The sequence below is a fragment of the Selaginella moellendorffii genome, unplaced genomic scaffold (assembly GCF_000143415.4).
Source record: "Selaginella moellendorffii unplaced genomic scaffold, v1.0 SELMOscaffold_22, whole genome shotgun sequence".
Classification (NCBI taxonomy): domain Eukaryota; kingdom Viridiplantae; phylum Streptophyta; class Lycopodiopsida; order Selaginellales; family Selaginellaceae; genus Selaginella; species Selaginella moellendorffii.
This window is the reverse complement of record NW_003314283.1, coordinates 45,651-67,250: the sequence shown is the minus strand read 5'-3', so window position 1 is coordinate 67,250 and position 21,600 is coordinate 45,651. Positions and strand designations below refer to the sequence as shown.

The following is a 21,600-nucleotide window of genomic DNA, read 5'->3' as shown; positions in this document are numbered from 1 at the left end:
GGGGCTGCAAAGGGTTCCAAGAGTGTAGTAGGGATAGTGAGGTCTAGGAACTAGTCTTGAAAGAACTCTTTAGTGGTGCTTCCAAATTGACTTGAGGTTGAAACTAGGGCCAAGGAGCCTTGGGTGGGAGTGAGCATGGACTCAGGTGGTGCCAGATGGGGCACCCAAGGAAGTGCTCAAGAGTATCTCCCACTCCTAGAAGGGAAACTGATTGTAGTGCTCCCGACTCATGTGAAGTGGTGCCCCACTTGAGTACCTTGTGGCTCATTGATCCTCGCCCTTCCTGGGCCTTTCCTTCGGGATAGAAGTTGGGGGGGGGGGTACCCATACTGGGCCGTTAGGCCACAGTGTTTCCCCTTGGCATCTTGAAGCAAATATTGCACCCAAGGCTTGGGATTTAGAGGGTCCCATGATTAAATCTTGTTGTACCAAGGGATGTTAGGAACTTGGAGTCTTGGTGTGTTTGGCTGCTTGTGCCTGCGGGGAGTGTAGCCGAACCTTAAGTCTAGTCTAACCTAGGGAGGGGGATTGGGAGAGATTTAGGAATCCATGGATGGATGGTTAATGCTCCGTTGCTCGTGTAATGAGTAGCTGAAACCAAGTAAAACCAAGTAGGAGCTGGTACAATAGGTAAGAACCTTGGTGAGGGAACTTAGCTAAAGCCAAGGTAGTGTTGGTCGGATAGATAAGGTAAACTAGTAAATTGGAAAGGAAAAATTTGTGGTTTACAATTTGGTATCAGAGCCTTTTCCTCAATTTTAGCGAAGGATAAAGGCGGATTGCTGGGAGATGGCAAAGGCAGGGGGTAAATGAACCAAGGTGGAGATGGAACCTCCTCCGAAGCTGGAGCCTCCGATCAAACAAGAACTTATGGATGAGGAATCCTTGTACAAGGAAGACTTCAGTGAGGAAACTTGAAAACAAGAGTCCAGTGATGAGATTCGATCGTCCAAGGCTCAATTGGATGTTCTAAAAGGACAATTGGCACAGACCAATGCTTTGCTGGAGACTCTTGAATGCAAGCTAAAGCCTGACGAGAGGTAGAAGAAAAAGCGAAAGACTGCAAATGCTGGCAATGTAGCAGGTGCGGACCCTTCAGCAGGAACTGAGGCGGAACCAAACAAAGTTGAACAAATTGAAGTGGAATTAGTCCCTCAAATAGTTCCCAAGTACAAACCAAAGCCCTCACCAATTTTCAAGGGAGTAAATGACTATAAGGTGATTGAGGATTAGTTTTACGATATGGAGGACTACTTTTGAGCGTTGTGGTTACCGAGGTCGAAGAAGGTCCCATGTGTAAAACCATATTTAGCAGATAATGCCAAGTCTTGGTGGAGAATGACAAAGGCTAATAAAGGATCAGTGACCATTTGAGAAATGATGAAGGCGAGGATCTATGTGACTTACATGTAAATTCTTGAATTTGGACTTCCTAGACCCAGCCCAGTACTATTCAACCTAAGGACACTTAATCCCAAGTATCCCAAGACCCTTAACCAATTGGAAAAGGGGGTGCACTCTTGTTCATGGGCCCTTTCCCTTTATATTTGAACCTCATGAATCATCTCTCAAATCGTTCTCTTTGGTTGCTTACAATGCACCATGCTTCTTTACAAGTTCACGCCCTCGTGAATGGAAGCTAAGAGCCACAACTCTTCTGAGAGTGCCGCTCTCTTGACACCGTACCCCTCGGGTTGAGCCCAGCAAAAGCAAACTAGACCAGCCATGAGCCCAGCGGGAGCAAACTAGACTAGCTAGATGTCAATTAACATATAGTGTAATTCCCCTAGCCAACCAACAAAGTTAGACTAGAGACCCCTTTGATACCAAATGTAAGCTCCTAAATTTGGATTTCCCAGGAGGTCATCCAGCCCAGTACTATTTAAACCCAAAGACACTTAATCCTAAGTATCCTAAGACCCTTAACCAATTGGAAAAGAGGGTGCATTATTGTTCATAGGCCCTTTCCCTCTATATTTGAACCTCATGGATCATCTCTCAAGTCGTTCTTTTTGGTTGCTTACATTATGTTTTTTCGAATGCTACTCTGCACCTAAGGGATGAGCTAAGTAGGCTAAAGTAGACTAGAATCATTCAAGAGTATGTGAATGGGTTTATGGCAAAGAGGATATTTGTCACGGATATGGGTGATATGGACGCGTTCCATACCTTCATATTAGGCTTGCAAACCTGGGCTCGTGGTGGGGTGATGCGTTGGAACTCGACTAACTACAAGGAAGCGTTGGATGCGGATCTCAAGGTGCATTTCAATGATAACCTGCAAAAAGAGAATACGACGGGGTTGGGGTCCATGTTTAGCAAAGGGGCCAAACCAAGGGGAACATATAGTAAAGGGAAATTCAAGAAGAGTTTCTCTAAGAATGAGTCCTCAGGGTTCCAGAAAGGCAAATCCGGTGGCTAGTGAGCAATTATGTGAGGGAGTCAAGCAAAAAGAGACAAACCCACGGATAAAAAGGGCAAGTCAACTAGCAACGTGAAAAACAATATATACTTCAACTGCGGTGAAGCAGGACACTTCTCGAAAGAATGTCCCTACCCGAAGAAGGCCAGAGCTAATATGGCCATTAAGTTGGGTGAAATACAAACTAAGGTATGTGATTTAGTCCCTAACTCAAAATTACTCATTATACGAGCAACTTTGGTAGAGAGTTGTTCACGACATCTACTAGCCCTCCAAGGGAATCTCGGAGGTAGCTTTATTAAGATCCTTGTTGACACAGGTGTTTCAGATAATTTTGTGGTTGCAAACATAGTTCGGCAAGCTAGACTAATAGTGCAGTGGCTGGGTGAACCAAGGACTATAGAGTTTGTTCAAGGTAGCCAAAGCACTGATGAAGTACTTCGAGAAGCAAGAGTTGAAGTAAGGACATAGAAAGTAGACATGGATTTCACTGTGTTGAACATGGCGGGATTTGACGTAATCTTCGGGATGGATTGGTTCAATTGGTTCATAGTAGCCTTACATGGACAAGGTAGCAACCTTGTGGTACTGGCAAATGCCCGGGGAGAACGATCTAGGGTGGAGGCCTCTAAATGTAGGGCAATATAAAACTAAAGACTCCTAGTGTCCACGAAAGGACAACTCACTAAAGGAACTAAGGTAGCATTTTTGTGCTTACTCTCGGTGAAGAGTGACAAAAAGATAAGAATGGAAGAAGTACCTTTAGTGATCCAGCGGGTGTTGGACCAATTCCAAGATACCATGCCGGAGGAGCTACTAGTGCCCGCACGACCGATAGAACATAAGATTGAGTTGGTCGAGGGTGCTAAGGCAGTGGTTCGTCCCTCCTATCGTTTGAACAAAAAGGAACTCGAGGAGCTCAAGCACCAACTAGAAGAGTTGGTGGACAAAGGGTATGTTAGGTTGAGCAAGTCGCCGTATGGGGCACTGGTGTTATTTGTGAAAAAGAAAGATAGATCTATGTGCATATGCATAGACTATCGGTTGCTCAATAAGTATACAAAAAAGAACAAGTACCCTTTGCTAAGGATTGAGGACCTGTTCGATACAAAATACTTCTTGAGAATTGACCTAAGGTCAGGATACTACCAGATTAGGGTAACAGAGGAAGATGTTGAGAAGACAACTTGTCAAACAAGGTATGGGAGCTTTGAGTTTTTAGTGATGCCTTTTGGGTTGTGCAATGTGTCGGCAATGTTTTTGGCATTGATGAACCATATCTTTGTACTCTATCTGGATCATTTCGTGGTTGTCTATATTAACGACATCCTGATCTATAGCAAGACGCTAGAGGAGCATGCCAAACACTTGATGAAGGTGTTTGAGAAACTAAGAGAACACAAGCTATATACTAAAGAGAGCAAATATGACTTTGCTCAACAAGAGGTAAAGTTTCTCGGGCATGTGGTGGGCAAGGATGGGCTCAAAGTGGACCCTGAGAAGGTCCAAGCGATTCAGGAATAGAAACAACCATCGAATGTACATGAGTTGAGGGTGTTCTTGGGGCTATGCAACTACTACCAAAAGTTTATTAAACACTATTTGAGAGTAGCCCTACCCTTAACGAACCAAATGGGTAAAGGGAAGATGGTACAGACAGCAAAATGCGAGGCGGCATTTGTCCATCTCAAAGGGAAGTTAAGAAAGACTCCTGTGTTGGTGTTACCAGACTTTGGTAAGGACTGTGAGGTAGAAACGGATACTTCAGACTTTGCATTGGGCGCAGTTTTGAAGCAAAACAATCATCTAGTGGTGTTCTTCTCGAAGAAGTTGGACAAGGCTTAACGAAAGTGGCCTGCCCACAAGAAGGAATTATTTATGGTGGTCAAAGCGCTCAAGGAGTGGCGACACTACCTTGGGAAGCACTTCAAAATTTACATGGATAATGTGGCAACAAAACACTTCTTGTCATAGCCCGACCTGAGAAGGAAACAAAGTCGGTGGGCCAATACTTTAGCCAAGTTTGATTGCGAGATTTTGTATACATCTGGGAAGAGCAACATCGTGGCAGACGCTCTAAGTCAAAAAGCGAGCTTGAAGTTAGCAATATTTAGCACAACGACAACTTTTTGAGACGATGTGTGGACAACATATGAGAACGATGGTCTAGCACAAGAAGTGTTGCTAAGGAACCAAAAGGCGCGAGAAGCCCACTAGAGAGGTGAGCTGCTAACAGAAGAGAAAATAGGTTATGCAGAACACAATAGACTCATCTATTATAAATAAACGAGGGTGTATGTTCTAGAAGGGGAACTAAGGAAAGTAGCCTTAGAAGAGTGTCATGATGGACCTTTTGCGAGACACAGCGAAGTGCCCAAGACAATGGGTTTATTCAAAGGGAAGTATCATTGACCAAATATGGCTAAGAATGTCTAAGACTATGTAAAGACATGTCCAACATATCAGCAAGTCAAAGTTGTAACTAAGGCTAGTGAGGGCTTGTTACAAAGTATCTCAATTCCAAATTGTCCATGGGAATGTCTTACGATAGACTTCATCATGGGATTCCTCCAAAGTGAGGGGTTTGATGTGATATTTGTGGTGGTGAATCGATTTTCGAAGATGGCACATTTCATACCCACCACAATGGAAGTGGATGCGAAAGGTGTGGCGAAGTTGTTCTTCGAACAAGTAGTTTAAGTCCGAGGAAGGCCAGAAGAGATTATCTCAAATTAAGATAAAATCTTCACCAATAGGTTCTGGAGAACTCTCTTGGAACAGTATCACACCAAGTTAAAATTCAGCACCATATATCACCCACAGACAGGTATTCAGTATTAAGTCAAATTTGATGGTGATAACACTTCTTGACAAATGGATAAACAGAAAGGGTGAATAGGCAGCTGGAGGATTATTTGCGATGCTATGTCTCAAGAGACCAAACTAATTAGGTAAGTCATTTGGGACTTGCGGAAATGTGTTATAACAATTCACCACATTCGAGTATTGGGGTAAATCTATGGGAAGTCGTCAATGGGCGAGTTATTGAAGGTCCTGTGGAACTCGGCATAACCGAGTATCATGGAGAGTTACTTGTGGTGGAGGTGTTCACGGTGGAAAGACTCAATATTTGGAATTTAATGAAGGATTCCTTAGAACGGGCTCAACAAAGTCAAACCAAGTACGCGAACCAAAAGCACTAGGATGTAAAGTTCCAAACTGGGGAGAAGGTGTGGCTGAACACCAAAAACCTAAAGCTACCAAGTGGGATCAGTCGGAAGTTGACCCAAAGGTAAAAATGCATGTATTCCTAGAAATGAACTGATCTTGAGTTCCTTAAGCAGGTTCGCGGGGCCTGCGATTGAGACACGAAGATTGAGGCATGAATTGGTAAAGTGGCTTACCACCTCCAACTTCCTCGAGAGATGGGGAAGATGCAACCCAGTATTCCATGTGAACTTACACAAGCTGTACTTTGAGGATCCACTTCGTAAGGATCAAGTAAGACTTTTACTTGAGGTTATCCAAGGGGAAGAGGAATACAAAGTTGAGGCCATCCTTAATGTGCGCAAGAGTAAGCAACAAAGACGCGAGGTGAGGGAGTTCCATGTGAAGTGGAAAGGATTTTCACACTCGAAGCAACATGTGAACCGAAGGAAAGCCTAGTGAACGCAGTGGAGGAATTTCTACAAAGCAAAACTCTATGTACTTATGCAAAGCTCAATTAAAGTATCAATTTGTAAAGTTGAGCAATGGCATATGTTGGGACCTAAAGACATGCTGAAGGTAAGCTAATTAGCATAGGTTAACTAGGTCGACCATGCGTAGGGAAAACTCCTACACCTAACTCCTCGCGGGGATGTCAAATCCGTAGATGTATTCCATGGAGGTTGGGTTCGAGTTTCAACCCCCTAGTAAAGCAAAGCTAGTTTCAAGTCTCAACCCCATACTAGGGCGTGGTGAGGTGAGGGGTATAGAGACACCTATATTCCATTGTCATGGGCTCTTGGCTGGGGAGGCTAACTTAGGCATACCGCTAAGTGGGGGGATGCCCTTGGAGATATGGTCAATAAGTCGTAGGATTAAAAAGAGACGTTCAATGTAGGTATCGAACTTCTTCTATGGGTGGTAGAGTTGTAAGAAACCAACTCCCCGAGGTGTTAAAGGCTAAAGGATCCCTAAAGGCACAACAAAAATGATAAAGAGTTCATCAGATGAAACTGAGTCCGAGATCGAGTGCGAGACCGACTCTAAGACCGAGTTCAAGTCCAAGACCGAGTTTGAGATCGAGTCTGAGATCCAATATCGGGTCCGAGACCGAGTCCGAGACAAAGTCCAAGGTCAGGTCCGAGATCGAGTCCAAGATCGAGTCCGAGACAGAGTCTAAAGTCAAGTCTAAAGTTGAGTTCAAGATTGAGTTCGAGATCGAGTCCGAATACTAATACAAGTCATGGGGTGAAAGCCCAAAGTGTGTGTTTCCCAGGGGGGGGCTGCAGGGGGTTCCAAAAGTATATGAGGGATAGTGAGGTCCAGAAACCAGTCTTGAAAGAACTCTCTAGTGGTGCTTCCAAATTGACTTGAGGTTGAAACTGGGGCCAAGGGGCCTTGGGTGGGAGTAAGCATGGACTCAGGTGGTGCCAGATGGGCCACCCAAGGAAGTGATCAAGAGTAGCTCCCACTCCCAGAAGGGAAACTGACTATGGTGCTCTTGGCTCATGTGGAGTGGTGCCTCACTTGAGTACTTTACGGCTCATTAATCCTCACCTTTCCTAAGAGTTTGGGCCTTCCTTTCGAGATGGAAATAAGGGGGTAGAGGTACCCATACTGGGCTATTAGGCCACGGTGTTTCCCCGCGACGTCCCGAAGCAAGTATTGCACCCAAGGCTTGGGATTTAGAGGGTCCCATAATCAAGTCTTGTTGTACCAAGGGATGTTAGGAACTTGGAGGTTTGGTGTGCTTAGTTATTTGTGCTTGTGAGGAGTGTAGCCAAACCTTAAATCTAGTCTAACCCAGAGAGGGGGATTGGGAGAGATTTAGGAATCTGTGAATGGATGGCTAACACTCTGTTGCTCATGCAGTGAGTAGTTGAAACCAAGTAGGACTAAGTAGGAGCTGGTACAATAGGCAGAAATCTTGGTGAGGGAACTTAGCTAAGGCCAAGGCAGTGTTAGTCGGATAGACAAGGTAAGCTAGCAAATTCAAAAGGAAAAATTTATGGCTTACAATAGTGTAAAAGTAGAGGTTACTTGAGCAAGGTAGAGATTTATAAATGCTTAATTTACATTACATTCTATCAATAATCTAATTGTAGTTCAGGCTACAGTATTAATATGAGAGGCTTATGGTTAATTGTTCTATTGGTATCATATCTTTTTTGTTACGAGTGTTTCTCATACAGATTTTGTGGTGGCCTCTGGATGGATACTTGTAATATATATGGAACTATCAATCAAGAAATCCATGCTGATTGCAAGAATTTTGAGGGTGAAATGGTGCATTAGAGTTGTGTGATCACAATATTAAGTCATGTGAATTAGATCCTAGACATCAATACACACTCTACTGCTATGACAAAGAAAACAACGAGGTCAAGATTAACTCAAAAGTAGAGAATTTGAATGGCACCCTCCATTGTTGTACCTCTGGATAAAGATAGCTGTCCCGGTAATACAGAAAGAATATCTGAAAGGACTAAGTCGACAAATAACTTTTAATACCCACAATCAAATTTATGACAGATTCAATTTGTTAGATTAGATTTTCTATTTACTCAATGGATCTATTGCTTACTGTAGCCAACTATAATTTTTGTAAAGCTCTTCTTTTCATTGAAGTTACAGTTGACAATACAATGTTAATGTATATTACAAGATTACCTTGCACTTTAGCCATTACATACTCTACAAATAGATCCAAATGAAAGAAATACTATTCATCCAAACCCAAGCCTTTCTTATGCATTGCAAATGCTCAATCTTTTATAAAATTAACATCCTACAAGAAAAATGGCTTTGCAAAATAAATGCAAATTGAAGCAAACTAACATACCTTAAAGTTGCTTCATCAACACTAGAAATGAGTTCTTTTGGCAAATCTTCAATATCCATTCTTGAAGAAGCTTGGACTACTTTTGAAGTAAAAAATAAAAATTTAACCAATGCTAAAATGCTTAGCAAAATAAAGTCTTGATCTTACCTGAGTTTTTTCTCCATCGGTTGGAATAAATTAGTAGGGATGTGGGATGTTCTAAAGTATTCATATTTAAATAAACAAACCTCATGTAAATTCTATATTACAACTTAATCAACAATGTCCTTTGCAAAACTTTGAAGCTTTGCCTATGCTATTGCACTGCTTACATCGAGAATATTAATGTCCTCCATAAACTCAAAAAAATGCTTATAAAACTATACCACTCTCATTTGTACAATTCTTGCCATAAATGCTTGATACACTTTAAAAAAAACTCCCAAAAAGGTAAACTTCAAGCAAATATAAACTACTTACCTAGTTTCATATTGATATTTTGTGTATAAAGCTTCTTGCCTTTACACTCCAACACTGGATCATGTCAACTTCCATGCCATTGTATTCTAGAGCATTATAACTTTTTATTTGTTTTGGCCTCCCAAACGACATATAGCTTGTGTATATGTGTTGAAAATAGTATGGGCTTCTTTAGTCGTAAATAGCCAGTAGGCCACAATAAAATGCATTACTCCACAAATCATGGCATGGATATAAAATTTATAAGTTACAAGTTTGCAGTATGTTACAAAAACACAAAAAAATGGTTGGGACAGAAGAAAAACACTTATAATCTATATGGAATAGTGTATAAGGTGTTTTATTAATGTAGATCTGTCGATGAATTTATGATAAATGCCTACTTTGCAGCCTTCTTAGATCATATAAAATTAATGCCTCACGAATTTGATACCTATTAAAATGGTAATTAGCTACTCAATAACAAAAGTGAGAGTTAATAATTCCCTAATTTATCCTTGCAAGATTCATGAGAATATTAATCTAAACATGGTTAAGAACTTCCTCTGTCACTATTTTATGGTACACCCTCCTCCAATTTGTATCCACCATCTGCATATAATTATACAATGTTAGCCACATAATTCCCAAATAATTTGCAAGATAAGCCATGATCTTTGTCTTGAGAATCTTTAAGTGCATCCATACTTGAAATGCCATTGCACTAGAAAATATTAAAACCCTACAAAAAGTACCATAATGAAGACATTCTAATTTGGAAATTCATCTATTCATCATCAGAATGTCAAAATCTCCATTTTCATCTTCTCTTTCACTAGTTGAAGAAATGTTAGAATTGAAGTTTAATAGCAATCCCACACTTTATTCATCTTCCATTAGTACACTTGTTTATAACATTTGTATCTGAGTCCAATTTCACGAATTTGAGCTATGGGCAAAACTTACTCATTGTGGATGTGTCACCACCAAAAAACTAAACCAACTTCGCAGCCATAACAACTACACTATTGAAATTGAATGACATGGCTCCAAAAACCCTTTCCTCCCCAAAACCCTAAGTCACACTTAAACAATGATGAATGGGATGTTGTATAGATCATCCATGCCACATATATGACCTGCATGTATGACTCATCATTTCATAGTCATGTACCATTCTAACTGCATATATGCTCATCTCATAGGCATCTGGACTCCATCCAATTGAAGAATGCCACTTGGACTTGGGTTTTGTCCACAGGGGATTTACAAATAACACGCTATATGAAGCATTGTTGTAGATGTTTTTGACAAATGGCACTATGGCAGTTTTGGTGTGTAAAAATAATGTAGAAGTAAAGGTTACTTAAGCAAGGTAGAGATTTATAAATGCTCAGTTTACATTCTATTCTATCAATAATCCACTTGTAGTTCAGGCTACACTATTAATATGAGAGGCTTATGGTTAATTGTTCTATTGGTATCATATCTTTCTTGTTACGAGTGTTTTTCACACAGATTTTGTGGTGGCCTCTGGCTGGATACTTGTAATATACTTGCTATTATCGATCAAGAAATCCATGCTGATTGCAAGAATTTTGACGGTGGAATGGTGCCTTCAAAAGTTACATTAGAGTCGTGTGATCACAACATTAAGTCATGTGAATTAGATTCTATACATCAATACAGACTCTACTGCTATGACAAAGAAAACAACGAGGTCGAGATTAACTCGAAAGCAGAGAATTTGGATGGCACCCTCCACTGTTGTACCTCTGGATAAAGATACAAATAATACATGTTTTTTGTCTCATTGCTGGAGGCATTAGACCACGTCAGTGTTACGAACACGGCCGGGATCCCGGCCGTGTTCACCGTGTTTCACGAACACGGCCATGGGTCGTGTTCCCACGGCCGTGTTCGTGAACAGTGGTCCGTGTTAGTAACACGGACCACTGTTCAGAATATTCTTGCGCGGAATATTCTGGTTTTAGGGCGCACGGCATCACACGACAATCCAGCCAGGGCGCACCATTTCAGGGCACAGCAGCAGCAATCCAAGGCAAACAAGCATGGCGCAGCAATCCAGCATACTGCGAAAGCATCCTTTTTCGCGAAATCATTCCTATAATAATATAATAAGAAATAGAATATAATTTTTAAATAACATATTCTTAGAATATTCAGTAGAATATTCGTGAGCCATCGTGGGCCGTGATCGTGTTCCGTGTTCGGGTTCCTGAAATCTGAGGCTCGTGTTCATGTTCCGTGTTCGTGTTCGTAACTATGGACCACGTAAATTACAGAATACATTAGTATATACATTTCTCAAGCAACCACTACATGCAAATAAGGAATGATGGAGTAAACATGTATAATTATTATCTAAAAAAAATTCAAGAGATACCACATAGTAAAGAGAATACAAACACAAGAAAAACCACTTTCACAAGAAACATCTAGCTGTAACTTAAATCTATTTTATTAATTTACTAATATAAGCATTACGCTGTTCTGGGATACCTTGATCTTCCACAGCGGCCAAGTTTCATGGGGCTCTACTTCAAAGAACAGGATGAAGAAGGCCACCAAGTAGGACCAGATGCACCTCAGATCAGCGCTGCCATCACCAGGAAGAGGTGACGATCATCATGGTTGGCGACCATGGCATGGTTGGAACTTGCGATAAGAAGCTGATCTTCTTGGAAGACTTGGAACGCTGGATCCAAATTCCAAAGGAGTGGGTGAATTCGACAAGTCCGGTGCTCGCAATCACTCTGCCTCTCGACGTTGACGCAAAGGTCGTGGTGGAGAAGATGAAGCAGGGGCTGGCTTCTGGTAGTGTGGCGAACGGGGAGTTCCTGCAAGTCTACTTGAAAGAAGATCTACCTTCGAGGTTGCACTACTCCGCGAGTGACAGGATCCAGCCGATTATTGGGATGGTGGAAGAAGGCTACAAAGTCGAGTTGACACGTCCCAGGAAGACTCACACAGAGTGTGGAGGCGCTCACGGCTACGACAATCTTTTGGTTTCGATGAGGACGATTTTCATCAGGCATGGGCCGCAGTTTGCCAGGGGAAAGAAGGTGCCGTCTTTCGTTAACGTGGAGGTGTACAACGTGATTGCAACTATTCTCGGGATCAACGGGACCAGTAACAACGGAACGACAGCTTTTCCCCAGAGTATCCTCCTCTCTAAGTAGCCCTCTAACCATGGTGAGTTTCTTCTATTGTACTTCTAATCTCTAGCTAACATTGCAGCTTCAACGGTGAATAAGTGCACGGGCAATAGTGCTTGTAAAGTGACATCTTTTAAGATTCATTCTCGAGTGCTTCAAGCACGATTTTTTTGTCAGACAGAGTTTCGAGTCCTCTTGAGTTCTCCTCTCGAAGGTATAGTATCTCCTACTGCTGTGTTATTTGTTTGCGTTCTTTTTTCCTCGAGCAGGCGTGATTCTTGCTCGTAGCTTGCCGCTATGAAGAATGACGGAGGCGCTGTGACGGATTTGAAGAACGAGCGGCAGGGAAGAACTTCGATAAAGGCTAGTTATACCATTTACGTTGGCGCAGTCCTTTGCCTTGTTCTTGCAGTGGCAGTCGTACTCCTCTCAGTCTCGCTCTCTTCATGCCACAAATCTGCAATGCGAGTTGATTCGCGCTCTACTGTCTCGCACTCGCTCAAGATTTTGAAGCAACCACTTGTCATCCTGCTCTCTGCAGACGGTTTTAGATGGGGTTACCAGTGGAAGGTTGCAACTCCCAACATTGATCGTTTGAAGAGAGATGGAACCGAGGCCTATCCTGGGATGTTTCCAGTGTACCCGAGCATTACATTCCCGAACCACTACTCCATCGCAACTGGTATGAAAGCCTTTATTTTCTCTTCTCAGCCTTGTTTAAATGGTGGCAGGTCTCTATCCTGCTTGGCACGGTATTATCTTGAACTCCTTTCGAGACCCCACCGACGCCTCAAGAAAAACTTTCTTCATGAAGAACGATACAAATCCGAAGTGGTGGCTCGGCGAGCCTATGTGGGAAACAGTTGTCAACCATGGCCTCAAAGCAGCAACTTACTTCTGGCCGGGTTCCGAGGTGGCCAAAGGCAAATGGACGTGTCCTCCGGCTTACTGTCACCGCTACAACGAGTCCGTTCCTTTCGCCACCCGCACCGATACTGTCCTGAGCTGGGTGGATTTACCGGAAGCACAGAGGCCGAGCTTGATCGCGGTTTACATCGAGGACCCCGATGCGGAAGCTCACACTGTCGGCCCGGACTCGCCAGAGATCAGCGACGCCGTCACCAGAGTGGACGCCGTGCTTGGAAGGCTGCTCGACGGTCTCGAGCGGCGGAAGATCCTCCAGGACGTGAACGTGATCATGGTGAGCGACCATGGCTTCGTGGGGACGTGCGACACCAAGATCATCTCCCTGGACGAGCTCTCGGCCGCGGCCAACACCAAACTCCCGGCGGAGTGGATCGAGAGCGTCACCCCGGTGCTGGCGATCCGCCCCCCGGCTCGCCTCGCCGCGAAGAAGCTCAAGAGGATTGTGGCGGCGCTCAACGCTGCGCTTGCTTCCGGCAAAGTCGCGAATGGGAAGTTCCTGAAGGTGTTCGTCCGGGAGGAGCTGCCAGCGCGGCTGCACTACTCGGGCAGTGACAGGATCTCGCCGATCATCGGGATGGTGGCCGAGGGATACAAGGTGGTGGTGAAGCGGCCGAGCGGGCCGGACTGCGGTGGCGCGCACGGCTACGACAACACTCTGGCGGTGTTCTTCGCGGCGGGGCCGAGGTTCGCGAGAGGCAAACAGGTGGAAGCGTTCGTCAATGTGGAGATCTACAACGTGGTCACCCAGATCTTGGGGACCAAGGGAGTAGCGAACAATGGGACCAGGAGCTTGACGAAGAAAATAATTCGCTAGAATCTTCGGTAATTTTACAACGTTTTCTCCGCCACCTTTTGCCATTTGTATTTTTCCAGATTGCTATAGTGAACCTTTATTTTAACTCTTTTTATTTCTATTTAATCAGTCGAGAGATACGGCAATGTTCCATGATTGTTATGCCCGGCTGCGACGCTCGCAGCACAGAGCTTGAATCATCGCCTGAGACGGAGATTTGCGATGGAATGTTGAGAGAGAACCTCCCCTGCTCGTCCGTGGCTTGCCAGAATGGCCGCTCGCTGGCGGCTTTGCACGGAAGCGAGACCGTCATACCTGTTAGAAACAACAGGAGTTTTTATCTGAGAGGTTATAACGCGATTGCTTCTCGCGATCCGCACTGATGTAAAGAAGATTAAATCATCAAAAATAGATAAGTGATTAAAACTCCCGCAAAGGATTCGTATCTTGGGCTCAGTGTCCCAGTTGGCCACATCCCGGCAGTGAATCACGAGCTCTTTGCCTTGATGAGCTTCAATTGAGAACCCTCACGTAGAGATGAACAGGGAGATCCTTGCGCTTGGAGACACCAACTATCCTTGCGCAAGCTTACACTCTGAGCACGTAGCTGCTGCTGGTGATATTGGCGGTGATAACAGGTAAAATATAAAAAAGCTTCTCTTTCAACTTAAACATTGTTGCTAGAGAACTCACGCTACTTATAACTCGATTTTCCTTGTCGTCGCAAACGGGTCGCTTCTCTACGTCGTCATCTTATTTCATGGCAGAACAAGTAGTTGTTGTTATTTTGGACATTTGGCTTTCTTCGTGGTGCGTCTTCTTATGTTCTTTCGTTTCTATAACTCTTTCTCCTGTGGCTCGCGCCAGGTGCTTAGAAGCGACTGAGTTTTGCAAGCTCGCAGTCTAAGTAATGAAATCACTCATAGCGATAGTTCGAAGCAGGCATTCTAATCATCTGGCACTTGACAAGGTACATTTTCTCTTTCCTTCTTCGGTACTTCTTTAAAATGTAAGAACACTGCGACTTGGTAGATGATAATTCTGCAGTAGAAACACTGCGACTTTAATCGATCAAGCCCAAAGTTCTCCCATGCTACAATGGATACGCAGCTGTTATCAATGCCAGTGAAGTGGGAAGAGCGATAGGATTTGTGACCATAACTTATTGGAATTTGCACCCTTGAGTGTGTTTGTTTCACGTTTTATGTGAGGGAAGCTAAACCAAAAATTTTCTCAATCTTTATTTTCTAAGCTAGCTGAATTAGGAAAAGGATAGAAAACCTTTTGAGTTGAAACTATATAAAGTAGTGTTTAGGAATCAAGCTAGGGCTTCTGTCATGGAGTCGAAGGTACTGGGGAAATATAGTTTTTGCAATGACGAGCAAAAGGTTGGCAAGCTGGGTTGTGTGCTGAGAGTGGCCTGTGATCAAGAAGGTGAGAAAGTTTTAATCAAGAGCGTGGACAATGAATTGTATGACTATGTCCGAGAGTTTGAACTCATGAGGGAGTGCAAGCATGAGAACGTCGTGAAAGTTCTCGACATGGGCAAGGAAGAAGATGGAGGTTACCTAGTTCTCGAGCACCTCTGGGATATCAGGGAGTTTAATAAGGATGAGCGACTGCGTTACAAGCTCTCCAAAGTGGGTTGGATTAAGGAAACCATGCGGCAGCTCCTAGTGGGTTTGGCAAGCTTGCATGAGCGAGAAGTTGTGCATCAGGACATCCTACCCGAGTGTCTCAAATTTGAGCTCAATAGCAACAACTTTGTGGTGAAATTGGGAGATTTTGGCTGTGCGAGGAAGCTCTCAACTCCACCAACCGTACATATTGGATCATTGGGATTCAGGGCTCCCGAAGTTATCTCCAAAGAGATTGAGAAGTTTGGGAAAGGTGTGGACATGTGGGGTGCTGGAGTGGTGTTTGCAGTGCTACTCTTGGGAAAGAAGCCTTTTGGTGGTTATAGAAATTACAATTTGAGTTGGGAGGAAGACGAGGCAAAGGTGATGGACAAGATGAAGAAGTTACCTGAGAAGGATTGGTCTATGAAAATTGAAGATAACGATGCAGTGAACTTGTTACAGGGTTTGCTCGCTTGGGATCCAGATAAAAGGCTTACAGCGGCACAAGCTTTAAAATCAATGTATTTTAGAGTGAAACCACAAGATATTGAGGAGGAAAAAGAGGTGGTAGTTCCTATGGTCAAAGAAGAAAAAGTCATAGCGAGTACTAGTATTTTCCAGAAGTTTATCATAGGTTTCATCATATATATTATTTTAGGAGACCTTTGCATACTATATAGACATTGTTGATTAAGGATATTCCCACTAAGCAATTTAAAAGATTCTTTTATGCTACCCAAAGAACAGAGATTAAACCTCGTAACCGCCGCAAGAGTGTTCTCCTTCTCTTCTTGGAATGGAATGGAGGTAAGGAGGCTGCCAGATTTTCTCACTCGGTTCTTGAGCTCCAGAATTTTTTTGCTTTCGCTCGCGCTCGGCTTCGCCCAATTCTTCCTCTTCTCCTTCTCGCCGAGAGCTTGGACACAGAGGAGCTGCTCGATCGCCAAAGCCAAATCATCCCAGCTTCTCAGAGTTTATGTCGCCGATCTTCCTCGCGAATTCCACCATGGCCTCCTCGAGAGCTACTGCCGCTCCCAGAACTGCTGCTCCACCGGCGAGTATCCCACGAATCCTCTGCTCAAGCAGCACAGTGCCGAGTTTTGGCTCCTGCGCGATCTGCTCGACAGCCCCTCCAAGAAGAAGGAAAACTTTGTTCGAGTGTGGGATTCCCGGCTCGCGGACGTTGTCTTCGTGCCATTCTTCGCGGCTCTCAGCGCTCAAATCCAGCTCAGAGGTGGCCACCGTGGCGAGTTTCGCAAGAAGAGCTCCAAAAACTCCGACTTTGATCGCCAGCGGCGAGTGGTGGAGCTTGTCACCAGCAGTCTCGAGTGGAGGCGGAGCAATGGAGTCGACCATGTCTTCGTTCTCGCTGGTAAAAACGAAACTTTGCTCTCTCTCTCCACGCTCCTGTTCTTCTTCCAGATCCCATGGCTATGTGGCACGTCCGCGAGCAAATCTCCACCGCGATGTTCCTGGTGGTCGACTTTGGAGGATGGTACCTGGAGGATGCCAAGAACAAGCTGAATTCCTCCACCATCATCCAGCACTCCCAGGTCTCTCCGATCAAAGACGTGATAATCCCCCACACGCACTTGCTGCCACCCTTGAAAATCGCGGACGATCAACACCGGACTGTTCTCCTGTACTTCAGAGGAGCTCGCCATCGTCACAGGGTAACAGAACTTTCCTGTTCTTGAGTGTGATAGCTTTTCTTTCGCTTTCGTCCTGCAGAGCGGGCTTGTCAGAGAAAAGCTCTGGAAAATCTTAGACAACGAACCAGAAGTTTTGCTCGAGAAAGGACTTCCAGACGATGCCGGTCTTGCGGAAGCCACACGAGGCATGAGAAGCTCCGAGTTTTGCTTGACTCCGGCGGGAGACACTCCCAGTTCATGCAGGCTTTACGACGCCATCGCGAGCCTGTGCATTCCAGTGATTGTCAGCGATGACATCCAGCTTCCATTCGAAGGCTTTGTGAATTACGAGGAGTTTTGCGTCTTCGTGTCAACCCGAGACGCCACACAACCCGGATGGCTTGTCCAAAAGTTGCGGAGCATTGGCAGCGAGGAGAGAAGCACGATGAGACAGACGCTGTCGCGTGTCCAGAGGTATTTCGAGTATGATAATGCGCTTACGGACGGAGCTGTGAGCTTGATATGGTCAAAAATCCATTCCAAAGTTCCTATGATCAAGGAGAGCATTGCGAGGTTTAGAAGAAATAGGAAAAGTGGTAGCTTACCGTCGGCTAAGCGGTGTCACTGCGTTTCATGAGCCTCTTCGTTACGATTTTTTGTAAATCACGGGAGTGTTCCTGTTGGAAGGATACAAAAAAGAAAGAATCCAGCGAGACTGTTGCAACAAACTTACCAAAAGTCGTGGTTCTCGCAATGACAGACACGCCATTGCGGTCCATGATGCTCCATTGACATCTCACTTGGATTAGCACTCACGTCTGCGTGACAATGAAACGAGATCACTATCAGCATAACGAAGGAGCCTTTTTGCTTTTGTTTATTGCTTTTGAGAACCTTATGCTTATCACTTCCACCTGGCACTTTGCGAATCTCTCCTCTTAAGCCGTGACAGCCACGAAAACACGAGGTCACGCTTGCTGTTCTCCGGGATAGAGACAAGTTCGCACTAAAGTCGCATTGGTTTTTATATAAGAGAAACATACCTTCGAATTTAAAGCCGTAGTGTTTCCACTCCAGAATTATCATCTACCAAGTCGTGTTCTTACATTTCAAAGAAGTCACGAAACAGGAACGAGAAAATGTACCTTGTGAAGTGCCAGATGATTAGAATGCCTGCTTCTATGAGTGATTTCGTACGAAAGTACCTAGAGAAAAAAGAAAGAAACGAATTCCTCAAAGGCTATCAAGCTTAAAGCGAAAGAAAAAGTCGTCACAAACCAGTATGGTATGCATCCTAGGCAATCATAAGCAATTCTTATGCTTCGAAATATCGATAAGAAAAAAGCGTGACTGACAATGAAAAATGCAAGTATTGGAGCTTTAGGTGAGAACTTATCATGGCAGCACTTTGCCTTGAATTTACACTCGCATTCTTCTTCCAATCCAAGATCGTTATACTCGATCTGGAAGACACTTCTAAAACCATTTCAAGGAAACCGTAAAGAGTTACCTCATGTCGCATAGAGGATCTTTGTGGAAGCTCGGGGCTTCCTCTTCAAAGGCGTGTAGGGATGATTAGCCGCTCCATCGTCTTCCTCCTCCGTTCTTGGAAAACCTCCGCAAGCAAGAACCGGATTTGAGTAGGAGCGGATAGACACACTGGCTGTGTCGTCGTTGCGATAGATCGGCCCGGAAACAGACTTTCTCACCCTTGGAACTTGGTGCTTGTGCTCTTCTTTGGAACTCGGTGTATGATCTCTCGGACGCTTCCAAAAGTAAAGCACGCTCTTCCAGGAGCTCGTTTTCGAAGGAGAAGGCCTACCATCTCCATGCAGCGTCGAATTTCGCGAGCTGGGACTGGGTTTTGGAAAGTGTCTGTCCGGTGTTCCATGGGGAGATGGGAAGTACGCTTTCACAGAGACCTGGATAAGTTACTTGAAAGTTTCAGCACGAAGAAAGCGTGTAGAGGAAAAGCTGGGAGAAAGATCTTACCTCAACTGCCTGTGTGTGTGAGGTGAGTACCAGATGATTGGAATAGCTTCGAGATTTGAGCATCATGGTTTCGTTGCCAGTATTTCTCCTGCAAGGGAAAACCAGAAAAGAAAAGAAAAGAAAAACTGTTAAGTTTAGAGCATAAGAAAGTGAAAACTTTCGATGGGATTCTCAGGAGCGCAGACACCACAAAGTATCGCGAAAATCAAATCAGGAAAAGAACGAAAACAGCAAGAAAAGACGCCAAGAGTTGAAGCGTTCGAGAAAAAATGGAAGACAGAGCACGAATTCCAAGATCTCGGACAAATCGATTAAATCTTGACACAAACCGTACCAGGACGTGGCTCGTTCCAGCGGCGTTGACACAGCGCCTCAGATTTGGATCGCGAATCGGCAGCAGCGGCAGGGGCTCTCTCGCCATTTCATAAACCCTAAAAAAACATTACAATACAGCGTCTACTTTTCTTTGTTATGATTTGCGTGGCGCATGAAAACGACACTCAAGAAGGAAGCACACATTCTTCGTCTAAATTTTTCTTTTTAGCGTTCCTCTCATAATTGCATCCCACGATCAGTCATTTTTTAAAAATAAAAAACTAAACTATCAACAATCACCTTTAAGTATATTATATATATATATATATACAATAAAACTATCTCAAACAAGTATATCTTATCTCTTCCCATAAATTAACTGGAAAATAAAGAAAGTTTCTGATAAATCATAATCCATTTTAGAAAGTTTGTAATGCTTGTTTTGTGTGGCAATTGCATGTTGTGTTGCATTGAGAATACTAAATAATTATCAATTATCAGTTAATTATTTGAAAAATTTATAGTTTCCGGTTGGAATTCATTCATATAAAGAGTAACATTTAAGACTATACTTGAAGGCCAATAATTATTTTAGAAATTTAATAATAAATGACTTACCTCTGGCTAGGAATTCAAAGAATTCTTATAAGTGATTAATAATATACATCTTTAAACCCTTCACTATATATGTTCTAAATATATGCTGGCCTCGTAAAACCAGATAAAAGAACCCTAAAAGGCACAACCCTTTACAATGGGAAAGTCAATATATATAAATATGAGGAATTAAAACATATGCTAAGCAAAGCTCAACTTGGATGCTTTCCTCTAAGCTTGTTTGATTGACATGTACTTAAGTTGTGTGCCCATGCTATCAGTTTGAGGATGATAGGGAATACTCAATTGAATACTAGATTGAGAAAAAGAATCACAAGAGTTAAAATTGGTAATCTTGGTTATGGCATGCCAAATTTTGCATATGTGACAAATATTATGTTTGTTTGTCTGCCATGAAATAATGACACTTATTATGCCACAGGATCTATTTCAAGGGCTTCTATTGTGTGTCATCAAGTTTATCCCCCAGAATTTAGAGCAGGAAAAGAAAAGAAAAGCTTAGCTTACATTTTATGCTAAACAGCACAAAGCCAACAAGGGATTTCGGACATGCTTAAGGACAGTCATTTCCTTTTCTTCTCTACTTAGAAAAATTTCATGGGCTCTAGCAATAGCAAGCAATTAGCAGCAGCACGTAGCACCAGCTGAGCAGCAAGCAACGATAGCTAATACCAAGCTTTGCACAGTAAACCAGATATTCGGGTTTTTTGTAGCCTCATCTTTATAATCATACTTTATAAAATGAAGTTAACCTCTTGAAACTCTGGAGTTGATCTTGGAACTTCAAGCTTGGAAACTTTGGATCAAAATGAAATCAGATTAAAATGTACCAAGTTACAACAGGATTGAAGATGAAAAATGGAAGAAAAAAAGACTACTAGAACACAGAAAAATGAAGAACAGGACCAAGTTGGTAAACAAAGTCAATACCCGAACCACGCTCCTTGCCGAGTGGTGAAGCACCATGCACAGCTTCTAGCGCAAGGAAGAATCGAGGAGGAAGAACCAGAAAAAGGCCTCTCAATCCATCCGCTGCGCTAGAAAGTATGCATGAAGAAGGAAGAAGAAGAAGGAATCCAAAAAAAAAAAACCTCTTCTCTCACTCTCCTCTCGAATAAAAATTAGCAAACCACGTCTTTTCGTCGTCGTTGATGTCTTCTTCGTCTCCAATGCTTTACCACGAGGCAAGGATTCTAAAATCTGGTCTGTGGTGCGTTCTTGACTCCATCCCCCTTTTGTGTTCTTGGTTGCTGTTCTTCATTTGTTTGTCCCTCTAAAACCCCTGCTAAATCCCACCATTTTTGCCAGTTTTTTCCTGTCGACGATCCTGTTCCTTCTGCCATCTTTCCCGAACAAACCCCACCTTATTCCGACTTTCCTGCGTAAAATCCGATGTTTCTTTAAGTCTCGCAGCTGAGAGCCGTCTTGATCCGCTGGACAGTGCACGAGATGAGACTGTTCACCGTTGTCACGGACTCCAAGTTGAGCTTCGCGGTTGGAACGTTGCTGACGAGAATCTGGAAAGCTACCGTGAGCAAGCACCCCGGCTCGCTGCTGCTTGCTCGGCTGCTCGTCTCTGGGGTGGTGCCGATCGATCGAGGGCCCTCCGGGAGTATG

General features: G+C 43.6%; 6 protein-coding genes and 1 long non-coding RNA gene across 8 annotated transcripts in view; 4 read left to right on the top strand and 3 right to left on the bottom strand.

Moving 5' to 3' along the window:
• Positions 1-12,119, top strand: part of LOC9642418 (venom phosphodiesterase 2) — a 21,886-nt gene extending 9,767 nt beyond the window's left edge. The window contains exon 3 of the mRNA XM_024678544.1: positions 11,549-12,119. Within this exon, the coding sequence (XP_024534312.1) occupies positions 11,549-12,112 (564 nt within the window). The 3' untranslated portion in view covers positions 12,113-12,119. The remainder of the gene's footprint in view (positions 1-11,548) is intronic.
• Positions 12,120-12,182: 63 nt separating this feature from the next.
• LOC9642415 (venom phosphodiesterase 2) lies at positions 12,183-13,870 on the top strand. The gene is made up of 3 exons (XM_002973591.2): positions 12,183-12,302; positions 12,358-12,770; positions 12,820-13,870. Exons 2-3 carry the CDS (start codon positions 12,386-12,388, stop codon positions 13,827-13,829), a joined length of 1,395 nt encoding a protein of 464 aa, XP_002973637.2. The 5' UTR covers positions 12,183-12,302; positions 12,358-12,385; the 3' UTR covers positions 13,830-13,870.
• Positions 13,871-15,145: 1,275 nt separating this feature from the next.
• On the top strand, positions 15,146-16,117 carry LOC9642414 (serine/threonine-protein kinase MAK). The gene has a single exon (XM_002973590.2). It carries the CDS (start codon positions 15,146-15,148, stop codon positions 16,115-16,117), a length of 972 nt encoding a protein of 323 aa, XP_002973636.2.
• On the top strand, positions 16,090-17,756 carry LOC9641910 (probable arabinosyltransferase ARAD1). Its single transcript, XM_002973589.2, has 3 exons — positions 16,090-16,799; positions 16,850-17,100; positions 17,159-17,756. Exons 1-3 carry the CDS (start codon positions 16,157-16,159, stop codon positions 17,693-17,695), a joined length of 1,431 nt encoding a protein of 476 aa, XP_002973635.2. The 5' UTR covers positions 16,090-16,156; the 3' UTR covers positions 17,696-17,756.
• LOC112347544 lies at positions 17,052-17,298 on the bottom strand. The gene is made up of 2 exons (XR_002992800.1): positions 17,205-17,298; positions 17,052-17,152 (listed from the first exon to the last, which is right to left on the bottom strand). It is a non-coding gene; the product is annotated as an uncharacterized LOC112347544 (long non-coding RNA).
• A 653-nt stretch (positions 17,757-18,409) lies between the features above and the next one.
• Positions 18,410-19,487, bottom strand: LOC9641909. 2 transcript variants are annotated; one of them, XM_024678583.1, is made up of 4 exons: positions 19,385-19,487; positions 19,051-19,138; positions 18,569-18,980; positions 18,410-18,521 (listed from the first exon to the last, which is right to left on the bottom strand). In XM_024678583.1, the coding sequence occupies exons 2-3, from the start codon at positions 19,114-19,116 to the stop codon at positions 18,570-18,572; spliced, it is 477 nt and encodes a 158-aa protein (XP_024534351.1). In that variant the 5' UTR covers positions 19,117-19,138; positions 19,385-19,487; the 3' UTR covers positions 18,410-18,521; position 18,569. The 2 variants fall into 2 exon arrangements, with proteins under 2 accessions (XP_024534351.1, XP_024534350.1); XM_024678582.1 differs by having other exon boundaries at positions 18,410-18,980.
• A 1,290-nt stretch (positions 19,488-20,777) lies between these two features.
• LOC9641914 (homeobox-leucine zipper protein ROC7) overlaps positions 20,778-21,600 on the bottom strand; it is a 6,169-nt gene continuing 5,346 nt past the window's right edge. The window contains exon 12 of the mRNA XM_024678417.1: positions 20,778-21,593. Within this exon, the coding sequence (XP_024534185.1) occupies positions 21,384-21,593 (210 nt within the window). The 3' untranslated portion in view covers positions 20,778-21,383. The remainder of the gene's footprint in view (positions 21,594-21,600) is intronic.